The sequence below is a fragment of the Eumetopias jubatus genome, unplaced genomic scaffold (genome assembly GCF_037043125.1).
Source record: "Eumetopias jubatus isolate StellerSeaLion01/CBP00866 unplaced genomic scaffold, mEumJub1_p1.0 scaffold_13, whole genome shotgun sequence".
In the NCBI taxonomy this organism is placed as follows: Eukaryota; Metazoa; Chordata; class Mammalia; order Carnivora; family Otariidae; genus Eumetopias; species Eumetopias jubatus.
Window position 1 is genome coordinate 37,249,833 of NW_028274819.1, and position 20,702 is coordinate 37,270,534.

Consider the following 20,702-nt stretch of genomic DNA (forward strand, 5'->3'; position numbering starts at 1 on the left):
GGTGTCCCGGAATCCCCAGGGCCCAGCGGCGTTCACCGCTTCTCATCCACAGCCGATTCCCGAATTTTCTCCTCCCAACCCTTGCTTATGATTGCTCAGATCCCTGAACAGGAAGTCGAGACCCAGGGGTTTCGGTGACTTTGACGTTGACCCTCCTTTCCCTAGGCGTCACCCCAACACATTCAGGAGATTACGGGACTGGATTCCCTGTGACCTCGAGGCACTCGGCGCGGCGGCTCTTCTCTCGGCCAGTTAGGTGGACAGCTCCTAAAGGCCCTTCGGTGGAAACTGTCGATATGCTCACAGTTCATTTGATTTCGGTTTTGTTTCATTTTTATTTTTAAGAATGTCTGGCAGGAATTGGAGGAAACCAGGGGGACATTATCACTGATATGCAGCCCTACTCCTCCGAGGGAAAGAAAAATATTTCGATTTAAATTTAGGGGACATTATTATACAACTTCTCGTTTGAAGTGACTCCACAAAAATCTAGCGAGCTAAATGCTATTTTTCCACCTTGCAGGTGAGAAAAGGAAGGCCCAGAGAGCAGAATCGAAAAGGGAGGTCATACTGCTACCGCGGTCGATTCCTATTCTAGAACGGCAGTGCTAGCAGGGGGCTGAGCGAGCCGCCCGGCCTTCCTCACTCAGTGGGGAGGAAATGGAGCTCAAACAGGTGATGTGGCTTTGCGAACCCACATGGCCAGCGGCTGCCCACCTCCTTGATGACCTTGCCCCCGCGGTGGATGGTGCTGTTGTTGACCATGTCCACGATGGCCACGCCCAGGTTGCAACGGATGCCGAAGGAGATGCAGAAGCCCAGGCCGCTCATGATGGCGATGATGTAGCGACGCGGCAGGCCGAAGCAGGTGCAGTCGCACAGTGGAGCCTTCTTCTCTGGCACCTCCAGGGGTTTCCCATCCTCCGTCAGCTCGATGGTCTCCCCGGTGTCTTGCTTCTTCTCCAGCACCCTGCGCGGCAGAGTCGGGGGAAGGCAAGGACGCGGCGGGTTAGGCACCCCCGACGCCGGCCCATCCCAATCCCCAGGACCCGTCAGGGCTGGGGGGAGGGGCGCTGACACGCTCGACTCCTTCAGGAGTTAGGGTGCTAGGGCGCCACCAGGCTTCGGGACCTCCCCGGCTCTCCAGCCTCCTGCCAGTCCCCCTCCCTGCGGTAGCATCTCTTCAACTTTCATACCGTCTGGCCGGGGGCATCCAGCCCCCATTCCCTCGGGATCCAACCCGCAGCGCCTAGATTCACCGACAAAAGCCGTTTGGGCTTAACTTTCTCGCGGGGTCTGTAGCTTGGGAGGGAATGGGATACCGGAGCGGCGCCTGGTCGGCACCTGTGTAGATGTCTCCTGCCCGCAGTGCTTTACCCCCGGCGAAAGGCGTCTTATCCAGCCACCCAGTCTCCTGGGGGCCGCCTCTGCTGGCCAGCCCAGCTCAGTCCTGCACCCGAGCTATCCTTTCCTTCCCAGCCAAGATGAAGCTTTCTGGGTTAAGGACGAGCGATCCCGCCCCCTAGCTGAGCCCGGGGACCCGAGGGAGTAAGGCCTCTCCTGACCGGTGCCCACGCGGAGGCCCGTGAGAGTCACGCGCGCATTCTATTGCCCATTCCTCCAGTCCCGGGGTGCTAGTTCAACGTTTACTCTCCTGTGACATATCTTACTTTCTTTTCCTTGTTATTCGAGTTTGAAACAAAGGCCTCCGCAGCATATGGCCGACACCTAAGCTTCCCACTGCCAGAACATGAATAATTAATTATTCACAATCTTGCGTCATTACTATCTCGGTTACAAACACCGAAAAATGTCATGGGCATATTTCCAAAGACGTAAAATGCGACTCCCAGATACACAAACGTGCCCCAAATCAACTCTGGTAAGATGTTCCACACCAAAGTAGATCTCACATTTATGTTTTGTTTTGTGTTTTTTAATTTGCATTGTATTTCACAAGGTTTCATCCGTATAATTCAGTTCCTTTTAGGTTTTCGTCCTTGAGGGAAGAGGGGAGGGAGAAGGGGAAAGTAGGGTGATGGCATGGTTTTACTAAAAGCTGAGGGTGTTGTTCTAGTCCACAATACATCCGTGCAATGTCTATTTAAAAAAGAAAAGAATGAATGTGAACAGTAGAATCACCGTGGACTCTTGAGATGGATACTTTCGATATTTAAACAAAGAACCTCTCCATTTACAATTTGCAGATTTTTTAATCCACCATGTAGTTTATTTTTCTGTGTTCCCATTTAAATGATATATTCACACACAATGATTTTCATACACAGGAGTAAAGCAAATGAAATTTTAAGATCAATTCCAAGAATGCACAGGTTGGGAGCCAACTGCCAAGCAATTTGAGGCTACCAGAAAACAATGTTAGACTTCCAAATTCTACAAAATGTCACCTGGAGAATAAGTCATGAAGGTTTTTGCAACTATGTTAATTCTTATTTTTAAAGTCCAATCCCAATGTCAGAACACATGTCAAATTATTTATTCTGGGAGAAAAAAATGTAACTAATGTGAATTTTTTTTACATTGGCTTATAGCTGATATATGCAAAGTTGGACTATGCACCTGAACTCCCCACCTGATGGCAACTGAGCTGGGAAAGAACAGCTCTTTCCAGGGCAGCTGCGGGACTGCAGGGCCCTTGCGGTATCTACTGCCGCATAGGAGCATGATGGTGCCTACATGAAGCCCACCAGATCCAAAGAGATTTGGAAAATCAGAAAGTGCATTGGTCATTTTCTTTATATTTTCTATACATTTCTAAAGGCTTCAATTTCCCAAATGTGAAAATTAGCGCTCTCTTGGAATCATTTATCCTTCTGTTTCTGCCCTCTTTTCTTGATTTTGCTCATATTGTTAAGAGAAGTGTATTCATGTAATATTCTTGAAATGATTTAAAGTTGTAAAATTTTCAGCATAATTAGTACATTGACCACAGGTAGGATAACAAAATTAATCATTTCTAGTACTTTCAAAGTCATTTTGCTGGTTATTATTATGGTTTTTCTTATGAACACTGTGACATTTGCCATGCAAGAAATAGACTTCTGGGAGAAGTAAAATAATTAAAACACATATACATTGTTTTGGGTTCTGAGAGAGGAGCTGCTTTAGTTATTAATTATTGATATATTTTGATTCTTCTTCCTTCAGCACAGAAGGAAGATTCCACTGGGAGATTCTCTACTTGAGTGGTTTTGAGGCTGAGATCTAAATTTCCTTCTGCCATTACTCTTTGGAATTTCTTGGTTAATTTTTTGAGGGTTGTATTTTTTTAATTCATTTGTCTGAATCAAAGGAATTTAATTTGTGACTATAAGCACCAAAACAAAGATTCTCTGAACAGGTGCTGATCATTTCTCAATTATAAAGAGGATAAATCCTGGGTAGGAAAGGATGAGAATCTGCAGGTACTAAGACAAAAACCACACACACACATACACACAAAGCAGACAGGTTCATTTAGTGCAACATTCCTGAATTAATAAGCAGGTTTCCAGAGCAGCCCCGCTTGAGCAATGAGCAACAACAACAACAAAAAAAGACTTTCCGATCATATTACAATCTCCCAAAGCAACCAGGGTTTACAGAAATAGCCTTGTAGATTTTTTTTCGTGCTCAGCCCCAGGCAAACATGGGTTTGCTTTCTCTTACCTGTAGATCTGGCCAAGGGATTTTCCAGCAAAATTCTTTAGCCCCTCTTTTCCTGGGGTCAAAATCCTTTGTTTTACCGACTCCATTCCTGCAAAGATTGGTGTTGGCTCTTGCCAGATTTAAATAGTGATCGCTATGAAAGGCGAGAGTTGCGCATATTGTCTTAATCGCTTAAGGTAGTTGTGGGCTTTTTCTTCTCAGCAGAACGGTATTGGTGTGCCTCCAGCAAGAGTGTGAGTGAGAGAAGGGAGGGAGTGAGAAAGAGAATACAACAGAATAGCTGCATGCAACCCACGGGTTTCCTAATAGGAGAGTTGGTAGACACAATCAGAAAGTCTCATTGGAAGGGGAGGATCCGGTGGCAAAGGGCGCATGCAGTGCCATGGTATTTGGGCGGGTGCAGATGAGTTCTTGTCCTGGAAGTCAGTCCACTGAAAAACAATGCAAATTCCCGGTTTTGAAAACCTTATTGCTGTCAAATCTTCTGGCTTTTAAACGGAGGAGCAGAAATATCACAGAACCTTTGTGTGAAAGCAAAGTCAGAAGAATAGTATGTTTTAAATGGTGTCTTTGCTGTAGGGAGCAGAGCACTTCCAAAACTCATGGGAGCATCTGAGGTCTCAGGTGAGCAATGCTGCTGTTAGTTTTTCCTCCTTGCCTATGATCTGCTTCCCTCATGCCGGCGCAACTCTGCTCTGCGGTAGTGTCGAATTAAGATGGAGAAAGCTTGCTGCTGTTTGAGGACGTGAGTAAATAACAGATGCACAGTCCTGATTTGGGCAGCGTCAGGAAAGATTTCTTCAGCGCGGCTGACAGCGCTCATTAGGGCGCGTCCTGGAAGAATTGTTCAGCACCACGGACAGAGTAAGTTTCCGGAAAACAGCTTCTTTTGGCTGGCCAGGTCGCCAACTTTCTAGGGGAGCTGGATGGATCACCCTGACCGAGAACCATTCTGGGCATCTTCAGGAATGGATGCTATGGAAACCAAGTGAAAATCTGTCATCATCGCCAGAGTTTGCAGAGAGAATGGTGCATTTGACTCTTCAAGGGAGGAAGAATTTATTAAAAATTGACAAGTTACTTCTAGTTTCCTACATTTTGCCCAGCACGCTACCTCCAGCTCTGATAGAGTTGCAGGGAAGGAAGCTTACAACATATTTCATTTATGTTTGTGGAATTCTGGGGGACTTGGTCTCCCTTGTATATAAAACATTTGTATACAGAATGCATAATTATATTGTTCATGAGTTTTGTTTTAATTTCTGATAAAAAAGAAGGAAGGAAGGTCGGAGGAAGAAAAGAAGGAAGGAAGGAGAGAGAGAGAGAGAGAGACAAAGAAAGAAAAAGAAAGAAAGAAAAAGGAGGAAGGCAAGAAGGGAAGGAGGGAGGGGAGAGAAAGAGAAAGAAAAGATGAGCTGCAACCTCAGTGCCCTTGGTTAAATAAAACACAGCCAGTTTAATATAAATTCCTTAGAATTCTATGATTCTTTGCTTAACTGATTTACAGCACACTATGGAAATATCAATATACTGACAAAATTTGTGGCTATATCTTGTGCTTGTTAACAAATTATGAGTAATGATATTTTCAAGATTTATTTGAAATCACTTATATTCCTTTAAAATGTGATTTTTTTTCTTTGTACCATCTTCCCCTAAAGCAGAATTCTAGAGAGACATTCATGTAAGACTTTTGTTGTCACATACATAGGTATAGCATCAATGAATCTATTTCATTAAGCAAAGCAAGAAAGCTACGCTAGCTTAATGTTAATTATTAATGCATTTAACATGAATCACAAACCTCTTAGATGCCATTCAACCAAGTGATTACAAAATTGACTGCCCTTGAGCCAAGGTCAAAATCTTTGGATTTTATTTAAGCCAACAGGGGGAGTAGATTTTTCTTAGGGATTTTGGGACCAAATCTCTAAAGTATGGATCTAAATACAGAATCGTGTAAGAATGTTTCCTAAATAGGCCAAATAAAACAATGTATATGTATACAGTGAATGGATAGCCAAAAAAAGATAATCAAAAGTAGCTAAAACCATCTGCTATTATTAAATTATATTATATATCATTATGAATTATAATAAAACTAGAGGCATCTTTCTCTCATTTTGATAAATGTGTATTAAAATATATATCCCTATAAAACAATGAACCAGATTTTTCTAAAACTCTGGAATGTTTCAAAATAATATCGCCAAAGATGATCAAGTGTAAGAAGGAAACACACACACACACACACACACACACACACACACACATCTACCTCCTTCCAAATAAAACATTCAAGTTAATCAGGACTTTACTCAGCTAGGGTGCTTTTCAAAATATTTGTTTTTCAATTCTTCAGTGACCAAATTCATTAGATCAGATTCACTTAGGGATACCTATGACTTTGAAATTCTGGGAAGTTATACAAAAAATAGAAGTTAGATAAATATCTGTGAAGCTAGGAGGATGATATAAAACTGATTCTCCTTAGCACTCCTGCTTACATTTCACCTTAAATAACTAGAGATCTACACCACCATTAAACAGAATTGCTGGGGCGCCTGGGTGGCTCAGATGGTTGGGCGTCTGCCTTCGGCTCGGGTCATGATCTCAGGGTCCTGGGATCGAGCCCCGCATCGGGCTCCCTGCTTGGCGGGGAGCCTGCTTCTCCCTCTCCCTCTACTGTTCCTGCTGCTTGTGCTCTCTCACTCTCTCTGTCAAATAAATAAATAAAATCTTTAAAAAAAATATTTAAACAGAATTGCTAACTCTGCACTACAGATTATCTCAGAGGGCACCAAGAAATACAAATCCAACATGAAAACATTGTTTCTATAGTAAAATAATTATATTCACCTTTATTGAAATTACTGTCATCTGACTCCTCCATTCTCTAGATAACAGAGCAAGTCCTTGAATCAGAATTATTGCTAATATTGATTTATTCATTCTAAAAATATTCATTTAGTGCCAAGAATTGCACTAGGTTCTGGGAATATTCCTGAAAGATCTCACAAGCTATGGGAAATAGACACATAAATACAATTACAAACAATTACGGATGCAACTGGACAAGCAAATAAGTAAATAACCCAGCCTGGAAGTAAAAATATACAGAAAAGATCCCAGGAAATGATGTTTCCTTGTCTGTCTTAATACTTGAAGAGAAACTTAGCTCTATGAAGGTGATGGCAGCCCAGTGGAATTGGGTAAGGAGGGGTGGTGATACTTGGAGAGCATCCCAGCCAGAGGGGACATCTTGAGTGAAGTCATAAACAAAGGAAAAATATTGTATATGGAAAATTACAAGAATTGTTACTAGGCCACCTGAGACCAAAGAGTGCAATTTAGACTTCTCTTAAATTGATAGCTCCCAATATAAGAGACATATACTTGGGCACTATGTACATACCCAACAGATTTTCTTCATGTGTGATCCTCAAATTCAAACACTGAACATGTACTTTTGTGACCTTAAGATCACCAGACTTATCTTTATGCAAAGAAATATTAGTGTGACACATATGGTATTAATCTGTTGAGATTACTCCCTTACTCTCTTACCTCCCTTAGCCCTTACACACTTTTCCATCCAACTTTAATAGTGCCTTCAATTGAATTATTAGACAAGTCTTCCTATTGAAGAATTGTCCCCTCTATCCAAGCACTCTTACAAATAAAAGGAAGTTTCATTGAATTTATTTAATGTGTGTAGCTTATTACAAATTATGAATGACTTTCATTTACATGATCACATTTATTCTTTATAATTATTCTTCATACCAAACTAATTTCATGCCCATTTTTTTGAGGAGAAAAATTAGATTTAATGAATTGCCTGAAGACATGCAAACAGTGATGAAGAAGGAGCATGAGGTAGAGTAGTTTGTCACAATTTAAGATCTTGTTAAAACACAGATTCTGATTCAAAAGGTCTAGAGTGGAGCCTAAAGTTCAGCAGTTTTAACAAATCTTCAGGACCACTTGTTCATAGATCACCCTTTGAATCTTGACAGCATTACAGTAAGAAAGGTGAAATTGGCTGACCTGGCTTTGGGTCCTGATTCTGTTGGTTATCAACCTTGTAACTTTTAATCAATCATTTCACTTTAATGAACTTCAGTTCCTTCCTCGTGTAGATGACGGGTTATAGTCAGTGGTTTCTGTTACCCCTTCTACTTGTAAAATTTTCTGACTTTTTCATTAACTTATTCATTGATGTAAAACCACATTTGCTTTGCTTATTCCACCATGAGATTTTTCTATTATATTTGAGCTAAATGGTTAACAATGAACAGAGGAAAATGCCAATGATATGGGAGAAATATGCTTCTTCCCGAGTTGAATCTTCTTACATATTCAAAGAAGAATACATTTATTGCTGTTTTACTATGAGTAGATATTGAGTTTTATATGCAATCATTTCAATAATTGTCTCTATAGTATTCTTTGAAATTTATAGAAGATATTACACAATAACAATGTGATGGGTTTGCATTTGTTTATACCCGCCTGTGAGGAATTACTTCTGAGCGATCTTTTAAATGACTTGCAAATGTTGCCCTCTGGTGGAAAGATATACAATTATTTTAGAAGTAATTGTAGTCCTTAATTATGTAATTAAAGCTACTGTTTCCTTCTTTTCTTTCAGTCTCTCTCTCTCTCTCTCTCTCCCCCTCATTCACTCCCTCTTTTTCCCTTTTTAGTACTTAATATCTACAACTTCCCTTTTTAGTACTTAATATCTACAACTAAAAATATGAAGTCCCTTTTGTGGACAATACACTTGAAAGTGCCTGACCAAGTACTAAATGTCTTTAGAAGTAAGTTGATTGTCTAAGAACCAGTTAACCAAAGAGTTATTATAAGGAAATTTAACTCTATTAAGATTTATAAATGATATGGTAATCAGACAGTAGGAAAATGGGTTAAAGTTTCTAATCTCAATGGAATAAATTATGATAATTTTATAAATATTTTGAAATAGTAATGTAAGTTTGATAAGTTTTCTTCTCCATTACCAAAAAATATATTTAAAGGCATCATATTTAATGCTATTCACAAATCTTTGCTGGAGCATTTTTTTAAGGCAAATTTATTTCAAAAAATTCTTCAAGTTGTCTAATTCCAAGGCTATTTTAAATGCAACATTTTCTGTTGTTTTTTCAACAAATACTCAACAGATAATTTGCACATGTAGTGGGCTAGGCCCTTTTCTGGAATATAGTAAACCAATGAACTTAGGACAGTATCATAGCTTGTTATAATAGATGTAGGGAGTGTATATTCTTGAAGAAAAAGTGCTTTGAAAAGCTATTTTTTTACAATATCATTTTTTATTATTTGACTTGAATTCCTGAATCAACATTCACTCTAATAATTACACACTCCTTTCAGGTTGAAGCTATACAAATAAGCTCTAGGATTCATCTGTGACTTGTTTCTTATCAAGGCTTTTTAAGTGGACCGCTTTTAGTTCAGCTTTATTTGACTTTACTTGGCAGTGTTAGCCTCAGAGACATTTCCAAGAAATTATGATTATACAATTTCTTGTGTGTTGGAGATAGAAGAAATAGTTTGTCTTATCCACATCTGTGTACATGACCCAATAGGCTACACTGCTATATTTAGTGGCCTAGTGTAAAATATCTTTTGATTTCCCTGGGATCTGTCTGATTAAAAAACTGGAAGCTGGAAGTTTTCAATAAAGCACATTATAATATTCAGTATATATTTTAACTACCTGATATGTATACATAGAATCATGTATGCTGTGTGTTCTTCTCTCAGTGTGTATCTTACTCTGTATAAATTACCATTAGAAAGATTTATACATTTTATTCCTGTCCTTTCTTTCTGTACTCAAGGAAAAACAAATCTTATTCACTACACACCATTATGCCTTGTTTAAAGTGAATGGAGACCAAATACTGTTGTTCGAAAGCAGAAAAGTACTTCTAATTTTGAATCCCATACTATACATAGAGAGTAATGTGATACATTACAGAAGGACTTTGACCTCTCTTTAAACTCTCAAAAATATTTTCTTAAAGTGGAAGATGTGATTGTATAAGGAAATACTGGGAGAAATTAGGACAGAAAAGAGATGCAACTTGTAAAATGAATACAAGAAATATATACTTCAATATAAAGGAAACCAAGGCAGAGATCACCATGACTTAAGATATTTTACAGGTAAATAAAGAGATCAAGTGACAAGTAACATGTAATACCCTTCAAGTCCGATGAAATCTTATCTAATTGAAATGTCTCTCTCTGCATCCTATAAGGATCCTACTTAGTTTTCATTAGCCTAGGTTACTGATTCCCTTCCTTTGAATAGCATATGCTTGTCATTCCAGATTGTGGAATATTATCTTCCTTGGGGGAAAGCATCTAACATTATTAAAATTTCCCACTTGGCTGCCAACCCCTAGATATTTTCTGTTTAAATTGTTTACATTTTCTATGTTACTTAAGCTATCAGAGGCAGAAGGTGGGGCAATTTCACTTCTAGAATATTTACAGTGACATTTTCCAAACTAAAGATATGGATAGATACATAGTTTTTTTAATAAGACAGAATATTTAAAATGCAGACAATACAGACTATTTCACTGCTGTAAGCATACGCTATTACAATTTTGGAGAAGTAAAAACAGCAATATCAACAGCGCTCTTTTCTAACCGCTGCCCTCTGGTGGTGAAAAAGAAAAAGATTTCTTTAAGTTAAAAAGGCTAACCTAAAGCATGATGATTTAAATTATTTTAAAATCAGCAGGTAAACATGTTTCAAATAATATTCATATTACTTGTGTGTTTTTTTTCCTAGCACAAAGAATAAAGAGGCACTGATTAATTAACACTTAAAAGTTGTGCCACAATTTAAACAATTTTGTTTATGTCTGCCTGTAGAATTATGGTAATGGTAAAGACACCATTATACTGTGGTGAGATCCACGGTGAGTAGGTCTTATTGTGTAAAAAGAAGAGGCTATGATCCTTCACTGACACTTTGGATATTGAGTGCCATTCCCTTTGCTAATTCATTGTGGAGGAACAGAATTAGAGATCTGATCAAACCATACCTGAAACCTGCTCTCTAACTAGACTGACTTTCCAAAAATTTTGAGCCACTGAGTCCCTTTTAATTAATACTTAAGCCAGTTTGAGTCAGGGTTTTCACTCCTGGTAACTGAGAGGATCCTGATTTAACACCTTAAAAGTATTTTATGGATGGATAAATGAATAGAAAAAAAGGTGAATAGATAGATTTGAAGTCTAGAATATAAATTAAAAACACTGGAAAGAGAGAAGGATCATATAAAAGTAATTACAGAACAAAATAGCAGAAAGGCAGAATAGGATGAGACAAAAGAATTTCAAGTTAATTCAATTACATTTTTATTCAACATTTCTAAGTTGTGATTATGTGCCAGGTCTTTAGCTGGATACCAGGAAAACAGGAAAATAACACAGAGATCTTGTTCTCAGAGAACTCAGATTTTAATAAAGAAATTTAGATTTTTTCTTATAAATAACATTCTTAGAAGTTTAATCAGGCAATAATGTGGTAAACTGTGGAGAGAAAATTGAGGCAGTGTTCTCACTTCAGAAGATAACTATTGCAATAGTGTATCAGTTGATGAAATGTTTCAAAAATTAGTCTTCTTTCCCATATCATGATCCTGTTGTTCCTAAAAATAAGAGCATCTAAAATTAATATTTTCAGAAGGCTGTTACTATTTTTAGTTTTCTTTTTGTCCCTATTTTTCTGTTAATTTCCTGTTTTTCACTTTGTTTTAGATTCTTTTAGAGTTTTTCCTCAAACATCTAGGAGTCCTCAGTGGTCCGTTTGTATTCAAGGGCAAGGCACTGTGGGGGCACCTGGGTGGCTCAGTCGGTTAACTGTCTGGCTCAGGTCATGATCTCAGGGTTGTGAGATGGAGCCCCCTGTTCAGGTTCCATGCTCAGCAGGGAGTCTGCTTGAGATTCTTTCCCTCTGCCACCCCCCCACACCACCTGCTCTCACTCTCTCTTTCATAAACAAATAAATCTTAAAAAAAATAGATAAGGCACTATGGGTATCGGGCTTACCAACCAAGATTGATCACACACAAACTCAACCTTTCAGTTGTGGGCCCTGGATAGCAACCACATCTCTTTCCTTGAGTTGACGAGCTTCTCTATATAGGAGTCCTCCAATCTCTTTCCTAAAGATTACACATCTGGCAACCAGTATTCTAGAAGCTGAGTAGAGAAAGGAACTAGAGATAGAATCTCACTATTCAGTATGCAAATTTTCATTTTTCCTCCTGATTTTAGTAAGGCATCTCCCCTCAGACCTCAGCTGTGCCTGCCTTCCTTGAGACCCAGGTCTGTATGATTCACCCTGCAGGGATACATTTCCATATTCTGCAAGAGTGGGGTCTATTTGCTGGTCTCTATGGGCTAAGGTAGGTCTAAATCCTCTTTATATGGAATTGCAGCAAACCATCTGTTTTTAACCCTAGCCCACAATCCTGCTTTCACAGTGACCTGGTCACTTCACCTCACAAGTTTTTTCCAGGGTTTGCACATGAATCAGATTGCCTCTCGTTGGGTTCCCCTGGGAAGGCATTTAAAGTTCATCTTTCCCCACCATCTAGGCCACTTTCCATTTGTCCATCAGACTTCCATCTTTTAAAATCTTGTTAACATCCTCTAAATATTGGAACCTCCTATTCCAATCTCTTTATCCTTGGGCATTTTTAACTTAAAAAAAATGCTTTACTAACATTTTAATGAGGTCCTAGGAGAAAATGGACATAAGCTACATATGTCCAATCATTCAAATTTAATTGGAAATCAGTGTCTATTTTATAGTTTAAAAAAACTCTGTTGAAAACTATGTCCACACAAAAACCTACACATGGATGTTTATGGAGGTTATAAATTGCCAAAACTTAGAAGCAGCCAAGATGTCCTTCAGTAGGTGAAGGGATTGCTAAACTGCAGTACATTCAGACAATGGAAAATTATTCAGCACTAGAAAAGAAATGAACTATCAAGCCATGAAAAGACATGGAAGCACTTTAAATGCATATTATTAAGTGAAAGAAGCCAATTTGAAAAAAGCACATGCTGTATGATTCCAACTATATGACATTCTGGAAAAGGCAAAATTATGGAGAAAGTGAAAAGATCAGTAGTTACCAGGGGTTCTGGGGGTGGGGTACTGGGAGGGGAGGGATGATAAGTGGATCTCAGAGGATTTTTAGGGCAGTGAAAATATGATACCATACTGATGGATACGTGTCATTATACACTAGCCCAAACCCATACAATGTACAACAGCAAGAGTGAACCCTAATATAAACTATAGTCTTTGGGTGAATATGATGCGTCCATGTAGTTCAGTTGTAACAAATGTACCCCTCTAGTTGGAGATGTTGATATCGGGTGTGAGGTAGGGAGTATATGCAAATCTCTGTACCTTCCCCTCAGTTTTGCTATGAAAATTAAACTCCTCTAAAAAAAATTAGGTCTTAATATTTTTAAAAGACTATAGTGTAAACCTTGAAGCAGATCTTGTGTTTCTCTTTCTTAGGGATAGAAAAAAATAACATACTTATCACAGAAACAATTCTAATATTTCAGTTTATACTATTCTGATCAAGGTTAGCTGAATTCTCCCTAGGGAGGCCTACCTCTCCACCTTCATCTTAACGAATCTCATTCTTGCTCTTTACACACCATGAACACAGGGCAAGTGTGTTTTTGGGTTAGGACCTGTTCCAGCTTATTATTGTATTATCTTTTTTAAAATTCTCTTAATTATAGGGAACCTGGGTGGCTCAGTCAGTTAAGCATCTGACTCTTGATTTCAGCTCAGGTCATGATCTCAGGGTTGTGAGATCCAGCTCTGCGTCAGGCTCCATGCTGGGTGTGGAGCCTGCTTGAGATTCTCTCTCTCCTTCTCCTTCTCCCTCTACTACTCCCCCAACCTTTCCCTCTTTACCTCTCTCAAAAAGAAAAAAAGTGAAATCCTCTTATTTCTAGATCATATCACTACAGAAACTATCTTGTCTAATTTTCTGCTTACGCTCTGTTTTAGTTTCCTATTGCTACGGTAATAAGTGAACATAAGCTTAGTGGCTTAAAACGGCATACGTTTATTATCTTAGAGCTCCGTAGCTAGAAGTCTGACACAGGTTTCACCTAAGCTAAGCTCAAGGTGTCAGAAGAGCAGCATTCTCCTGGACACTCCAGGGGAGAATGCATTCCTTGTCTTTTCTAGCTTCCGGAAGCTTCCTTCATTCCTTGGTTTGTGGCCCCCAGTCACCAATCAAATCCCCCTGACCTGTGCTTCTATCATCACATCTCCTCTGATTCTACTGCTTTCCTTTTTCATCCATAAGGACCCTAATGATTATATCAGGTTCACCTGAATAATCCAGCATAATTGCCACATCTCAAGATCCTTAACTATCACATCTGCAAAGTTCCCTTTTCCACATAAGAAAACATATTCACAGGTTTTGTGGATTTTGGTGAGAACATCTTTCAGTCAATTTGCCTGCCATTGTATCCATTGGTTCTCTGTTTTGTGCTTTTTTGTACCTTTCTAAGTCAACTAGAGAAAATTCCTAAGTGACAGAACTGTGCCTATTTTATTTTCAATTTTATCCCTGGCACCCAGAATATTCCTGCTACAAAGAAGGTTCTTAGTAGGTTTTTTGTTGTTCTTGTTATCTGTTGTTTCTAAAAAACATGTTTATTTTCAGTCAACCATATTTTCATGTTTCTGCATTAGAGTCTATGGAAGAACAGCTTAAGACCACTCAATGGCCATCCCTATCCATTCAGTGACCTGTGGACCAGTCCCCAGTGGCAAGCTAAGCACTCCCGTCCTCACTAGGGAACTACTGGGTAGGCACAGAGGATACCTGCATGGCTTCAGGCCTCAGACCTCAGGTTGAGTAGCAGTACATTTGCCTTGAAATCCCTCCTTGGTCACAGTCTTTTTGGCAGCAACCTGATCTTCCTTTTCAATCTCTTCAGGATCCCTGTAGAAGTAGAAATCAGGCATGGATGGGTTCTTACAGGGCACCACACATACTCGGAAGTTCTAGGTCAGCATCCACCACATCAGACCCACTGCTGTTGTGCAGAATGGCATGTCCATACAGGGCAGTCTATGTTACATAGAGTGATGTACACAGGTTAGCATAAGACATGTCTTTGAGAGGCTGGTGGCCAACGCTGGGATCAGTAACCATCAGAACATGTGACTCCTGGAAAGCTGCCTGCATCTGGCTAGTGAAGGTTCCAGAAGCCAAGCACCCAACAGTAGGGGTGGTTCTGCTAGCAGCAGCAAACTTCAGCCCATCCCCCTGGCCAGTATTCCTGGAGGATGTGACACTGACATCGGCCACATCTCCCATGGCAACAATGGCGTGAGCCATCAGCAGAAGCTGCTTCCAGGTGCTCTTCAGATTTATGGTGTAGATGCCATCACATCACATCACATCACATCACATCACATCACATCACGAATTTCCTTCTGTAGATGTATTTGCAAGTCAATGTTGGTGTCACTTAAGTGAGTTCCTGCTGCAAGAAATTTGAGGCCATCCTTCTTCACTTGCTAGATATCTGGGCTCTGGACATTGTAAACATTTCCCTTTAAGTTAGGATGGAAACCCTGGTCATCGTGCTATAGACAGAGAACTGTTTGGATAACATAGAATGGTTCAGCAGATATTTTTGAATAAATGAGTAATTGGTATTTGAACTTAGAGTTGTTTTCTGAAGAAATTGAATGGATTTAGTCCTCTCTTATGACATTTGGCTCCTAAGTGGATTCTTGGTCACTAGTCTTTCCCAGGCTCCAGTCCATTTTCCACATCCCTGTGGGACTGCCAGAAGCAACACTCAGATCTCTCCACCAGTTTTCGCAAAATCTTTCAGAACTTCAATCTCAAAATTCATTTCACAGTTCCTCCTGACATCTGCTCGTTGGGCAATAGCTGGTCTGAATCTGCCATTCCAAATTGATTTCCCACTTTTCCTTTTTAGTGTTTTACACACTCCAACAGATTGGAGCCTCCTATTACCCACAAAAGCCCCACTCCTTGCTCTTCTGGCTGTATACTCACTACCACTCACCCATAATGCCATTTGCTTGCCTCCATTTACCAGGGCCCAGCATGGCTCATCATTCCTGACCAGATCAAATGCATGCTCTTTCATGAAGTTCTTTCCTTTATCCCCTCACTGGAAAGTGAAATCCAGCTCTGTCATTGGAAGAAATGAACAACCTTGGAGAAGGTAATTAAAACTCATCAAACCTCAGTTTCATTATCCGTTAAATGGAATGAGTTATACCTATCGTCTGTAAATTAAATAATGCATGTAAACTACCTCTCACAGAGCCTGGCACATGGGAGTAATTATTAATATGATGATGATTTATTTAAAACTCTTACACGAAATGTCATTTTCAACCCTGCAGTCTTCAAAAAGGGGGTTCATATTTGCATTATGTGCATTTCCCATAACTCTTGCCAGACAGGCAAATGGTAAATAATGTTGAATAAATATATCCTCCTAAACTCTATTACTGGGTTCTGCTTGTGGCAAAGGGTATTGTATTAGTTTCCTAGGGCTATCACAGCAAATTACCACACACTGAGTGCCTTAAAATAACAGGAATTTATTCTCTCACAGTTTAGGAAGCTAGAAGTCCAAATTTAAAGTGTCAGCAGGGTTGGTTCCTTCCATGAGGGAGAAATCATCTCATGTCTGTCTCCTAGCTTCCAGTGGTTCGTGGCACTCTTCTTACCCTGTAGATGGGTCACTTCAATCTCTGCCTCTGTCTTCACACTGCTTTGTTCCCTGTGTCTCTGGGTCCTCTCTTCTTAGAAGGAATTTGGTCATTGGATTTAGGGCCCACTCTAAATTCAGAATGTTTTATCTCAAGGCCCAAATAACGTCACATTCTGAGGTTCAGGTAGACATGTATTTGGAGGAGTCACTCTTCAATCCACTACAAGTAAATCCAAGACTCCTTCTTTCTTATAACAGATTGTAATTAAGAATCTAAATTCTAAAACTACACTGCACTGGCCCGGGCCCTGGCCTTTTACAGGATATGTGGCTTTGGTTACATTGCTTAACTATACCCAGTTTCAGCTTCTGGATAAGGGAAATGAGGATAGAATAATATCTATCTTAAAGAGCTTCTGTGTGGGGTGCCCAGGTGGCTCCGTTGGTTAAGCATCTGCCTTCAGCTCGGGTCATGGTCCCAGGGTCCTGGGATTGAGCCCCGCATCGGGCTCCCTGCTCAGTGAGGAGCCTGCTTCTCCCTCTGCCTCTCCTCCCCACTGCTGGTTTTTTTCTCTCTCTCTCTCAAATAAATAAAATCTTTAAAAAAGGAGTTTCTGTGTGAATTAAGAGAAATAATCCTTAAAAAAGGGCTTAGTGTAGCCTGGTTGCTGCTAATCAAGCAGTAAATGTTGGCTTCTTCTTTTATTTACTTATTTTTTTTAGTTTTACAAAGCATATCTCTCTGCCTGGAAAGCTCACACCTCTTCCACTTTTTACCTGATTAATTTCTAAGCATTCGTGTCTCAGCTTAAGGTTTACTTCCATGGGGAGGCATTCTCTGACATCCTCAGTGAGATCTAATAGTCTGCCATACTCCTTCTTTCAGTCTTTATCACAATCGTATAATGATGAACTATTATAAAACAATAGTTGAATGCACTTTAGGGAATTAACATTTGATCCCTGGCTCCCCATGGAGGTATACGCTCCACAGAGACAAGAACTCTGTCCAGTTTGACAGGGACTCAGATGGCCTGGGATGAGGTCCTGGTCCCTTCACTCTTACCCCTTGCCTGAGTTCCTCTGCCTGTGCAAGTCTGTTTCCTCACTCAAAGTGTCTTTAGCATCATGACTCATCCCGAGCAGTTATTGTGAGGATTAAATGAGATCCTGTACGAAAAACACATAGCTCACAGTGTCTCTCACATGCTAAGGGCTGAAAAATTGCTAATCAGTATTTTGTTTTCAGTTCCTGGCACTTAGTTGGTTCAATGAAAGAATGAGCCATGAGCCAGGTTATTGGTCAAATCTAGAAATACAATCTGTGCCACGGAATAGTGTGGCAGTTGAATAGTTTCCAGTGACCTTGTCCTCATCAGAGATTTTCTCTAACGAAAGGAGCTAGAAAGCCCAAGGGAAGAGCTGCCTAACACCACTGCCCCCAAATAATTTTCTTTCTTATAGCCTTTACAATCCCATTTAGAACCGGAATTAAAAAAAAAAAAAAAAAAAAGGTTCAGAGAATCCAATTTCTTTCTAGCCCTAGGGTGGTCTTTTGGAGATGAAGAAAGGCCTTTGGAGGGGCAGTGAAAACGATCAGGCTAAGCAAGGCTAGTTCCTTATTAGTGACGTGAGGTTGGACGCAACATGCTTTAGTGTAAGGAGGGACAGAAACTCATCCAGACTTTGTAGCTTTTAATGTGCTTCTCTACAGCCTAGGAGAACAACCACCACGATGCTGTGTGAGCCCAAAAAGGCAGCTTTAAAATTTTAAATAAGATTAGTCACTACCCTAAGTATAAATTGGCATTCCGAAGAGAGATGCCCACTGAAGAGCATGCAATGTTATTTCTGCCCTGCTTTTACAGCAGTAGAGGCAATTTAGTGGTACAATGTTGCCATCGGACTGACCCAGTTTAAAACTCTGATGGAAATGTCATTTTTTTTTTTTAATGAGTCATGAATCACACAGGTTTTAAATCTACTTTTTAGGGGCTGACAGTTTGATGGCTGAAGTCATTTATATTTCCTTAAATAGAGAGTGCTAAAACAAGTATATATATATATATATATATATATATATACATATATATATTTCTTTTGCTGAGACTCATAATTTTAGAACTTGAAGATTATTTAGTCATTTTCCAACTATTCATTAAAATTGATTTTTGTGTATTGACCTTATATGCTATGACCTTGCTAAATTCAACTATTAACTCTATTAGCTTTTTTGTTAAGATGTTCTATATATACTCATGCCATCGACAAATAAAGCCAGCTTTATTATTTCCTCTCCAATCTCTACGCCCTTTATTTTTTTTATTGCCTTATTACACCCATTAGGACCTTCAGCACAAGGTTGAATAGAAGTGGATTAAAGAAGTGGTTTCATTCTCAAAAGTTTCCATAGGTTTGATGTTAGTGTAGTTTTTTGTTGATGCCCTTTATCAAGTTGTAAAAATTCTCTTTTGTTACCAGTTTGCTGAGGGTGTTTGTTATGAATGGGTGTTGAATTGTCTTTTTCTTCCTCCAAAATTTTAAGTAACATGATTGCATGATTTTTCTCCTTTATTCTTTAAATGAGGCTAATGATGTCAATGAACTATTGAATATGAAACCAACTTGCTTTGCCCCTTTAGGATAAACCCCATTTGGTCATGATGTGTTGTAATATTTACATGTTGCTGATTTGGTTTGCTAACGTCATTTAAAGATTTTTGTTTCTATCTTCTTAAGGCATAGAAGCCTGTGCTTTTACTTTCTTGTAATATTTCCTTTTGATTTTGCAGAGTAATGCTGGGCTCATAAAATGAGTTGGAAGCATTATCTCCCTTAAGTCCTTGGATAGACAGGTAGATGCTAGATATGGAGATATTAGCCAACTTAAAGTCAATAACCAGTAATTTAATCATCTCTGTCATTTCTACATCTGTTTCTGTTGACTTGTTTGACTTCTGTTACGGATCATGGTTTCCCACTTTATTACGTGTCTAATCATTTTTTATTATATGCTGAGCTTTGTAAATGTTACACTGTTGAATGTCTGGATTTTTCTTTCTTCCTTTGAAAACTGTTTTTGAAATGCAATTATATTATTATTAATCCATCTGATTCTCTCATGATGTATTTTTAAGCATTGTTAAGTTTAAGAGTAGCCTATACTCTAGGGCTAATTTAAATCTGTCTCACATGAGACTACTCTAAGGTGTCATACTAAGGTGTGACCTTTCTAGGATCTCTACTGATTGGCACAGGTGTTCACAAGTTCTTCCCACTGTACATAGCCAGAACTCTGCCTTTCCCCCATACCGACATGAGCGTTGAGAACTATTCAGCTTATGGCCATCTGGTTATCATTTGCCTGACCTCACACAAAGTTTAGGAGCTGGCAAGAGAATCAAGGGAAATCAAGATTTCTGGAGCTCTTTCTCTACATAGGTCCTTCCTTTCCGGTGGTACATCCTGCCAATATCAGCGTTCCCAGATCCCTGAACCCCAGTATCTCTCCCCTCCACTCAACAAGCCAGGCCCTGCTTGGGCTTCCTCTCCCTATTATTCAGCCTTGAAAGTGCCTCCAGGCAGAGAGCCCAGGGGATAAGAGAGTTCTCTTCATTCCTTTCCCTTCTCTCAAGAAGCCCAAGTTAGTGAGGTCTAGTTGTTTACTCTTTGTGGGCAAGTCCGGGACCAGTTACTAAGTACGCGTCATAAAGCCTTAATAATATCTGAGTATTACATTGGAATTTAATACTCACATATGTGAGTCCTCTAGCACAAAGTCATGAATAGTGACACTGATAATTACTGTTCTCCCTCACCCGCCCACCTTTCAGTTCACAGTAGCAATAAATCAATGTTTAGGAAATTATTTAATCACCATGTGTCTGTAAATATACTAAAATCCACTGAATTGTGCACTTTAAATGACTGAGTTGTGAACTATGTATTTACATTTCAATAAAGCTGTTTTTTTTTTAATGCATTTGGCTTCTGTTTGCAAACCAAGAGCTGAGCTTAGAGGTGTGTCACCCATAGAGCTCTTTCAGTGCATAGAAAAAAAAATCTCTACTATTTAAAAAACGAGCAATAATGGATTTAGAATTCAGAAAAAGCAATGTATGACAAATCGGAAATCTCACTGCTTTGGAAGATGGTGACAGAAAGATGAAATCAAAAAGAGGAAAGCATATTAATCAGACATGAATTTCAATTTCCCCTTC

The 20,702-nt window shown here is 39.5% G+C and overlaps 1 protein-coding gene and 1 pseudogene across 2 annotated transcripts in view; both read right to left on the minus strand.

Annotated features, from left to right (window-relative positions):
* Positions 1–3,755, minus strand: part of SLC17A6 (solute carrier family 17 member 6) — a 39,928-nt gene extending 36,173 nt beyond the window's left edge. Inside the window, exons 1-3 of one of the 2 annotated variants that reach the window (XM_088017537.1) lie at positions 3,670–3,755; positions 1,197–1,199; positions 718–970 (exon numbers count right to left, since the gene is read on the minus strand). In XM_088017537.1, the coding sequence (XP_087873663.1) occupies positions 718–970; positions 1,197–1,199; positions 3,670–3,755 (342 nt within the window). The remainder of the gene's footprint in view (positions 1–717; positions 971–1,196; positions 1,200–3,669) is intronic. The other variant, XM_028117724.2, reaches the window with a different exon arrangement.
* Positions 3,756–14,516: 10,761 nt separating this feature from the next.
* On the minus strand, positions 14,517–15,906 carry LOC114220025 (small ribosomal subunit protein uS2 pseudogene; annotated as a pseudogene).
* Positions 15,907–20,702: the final 4,796 nt, after the last annotated feature.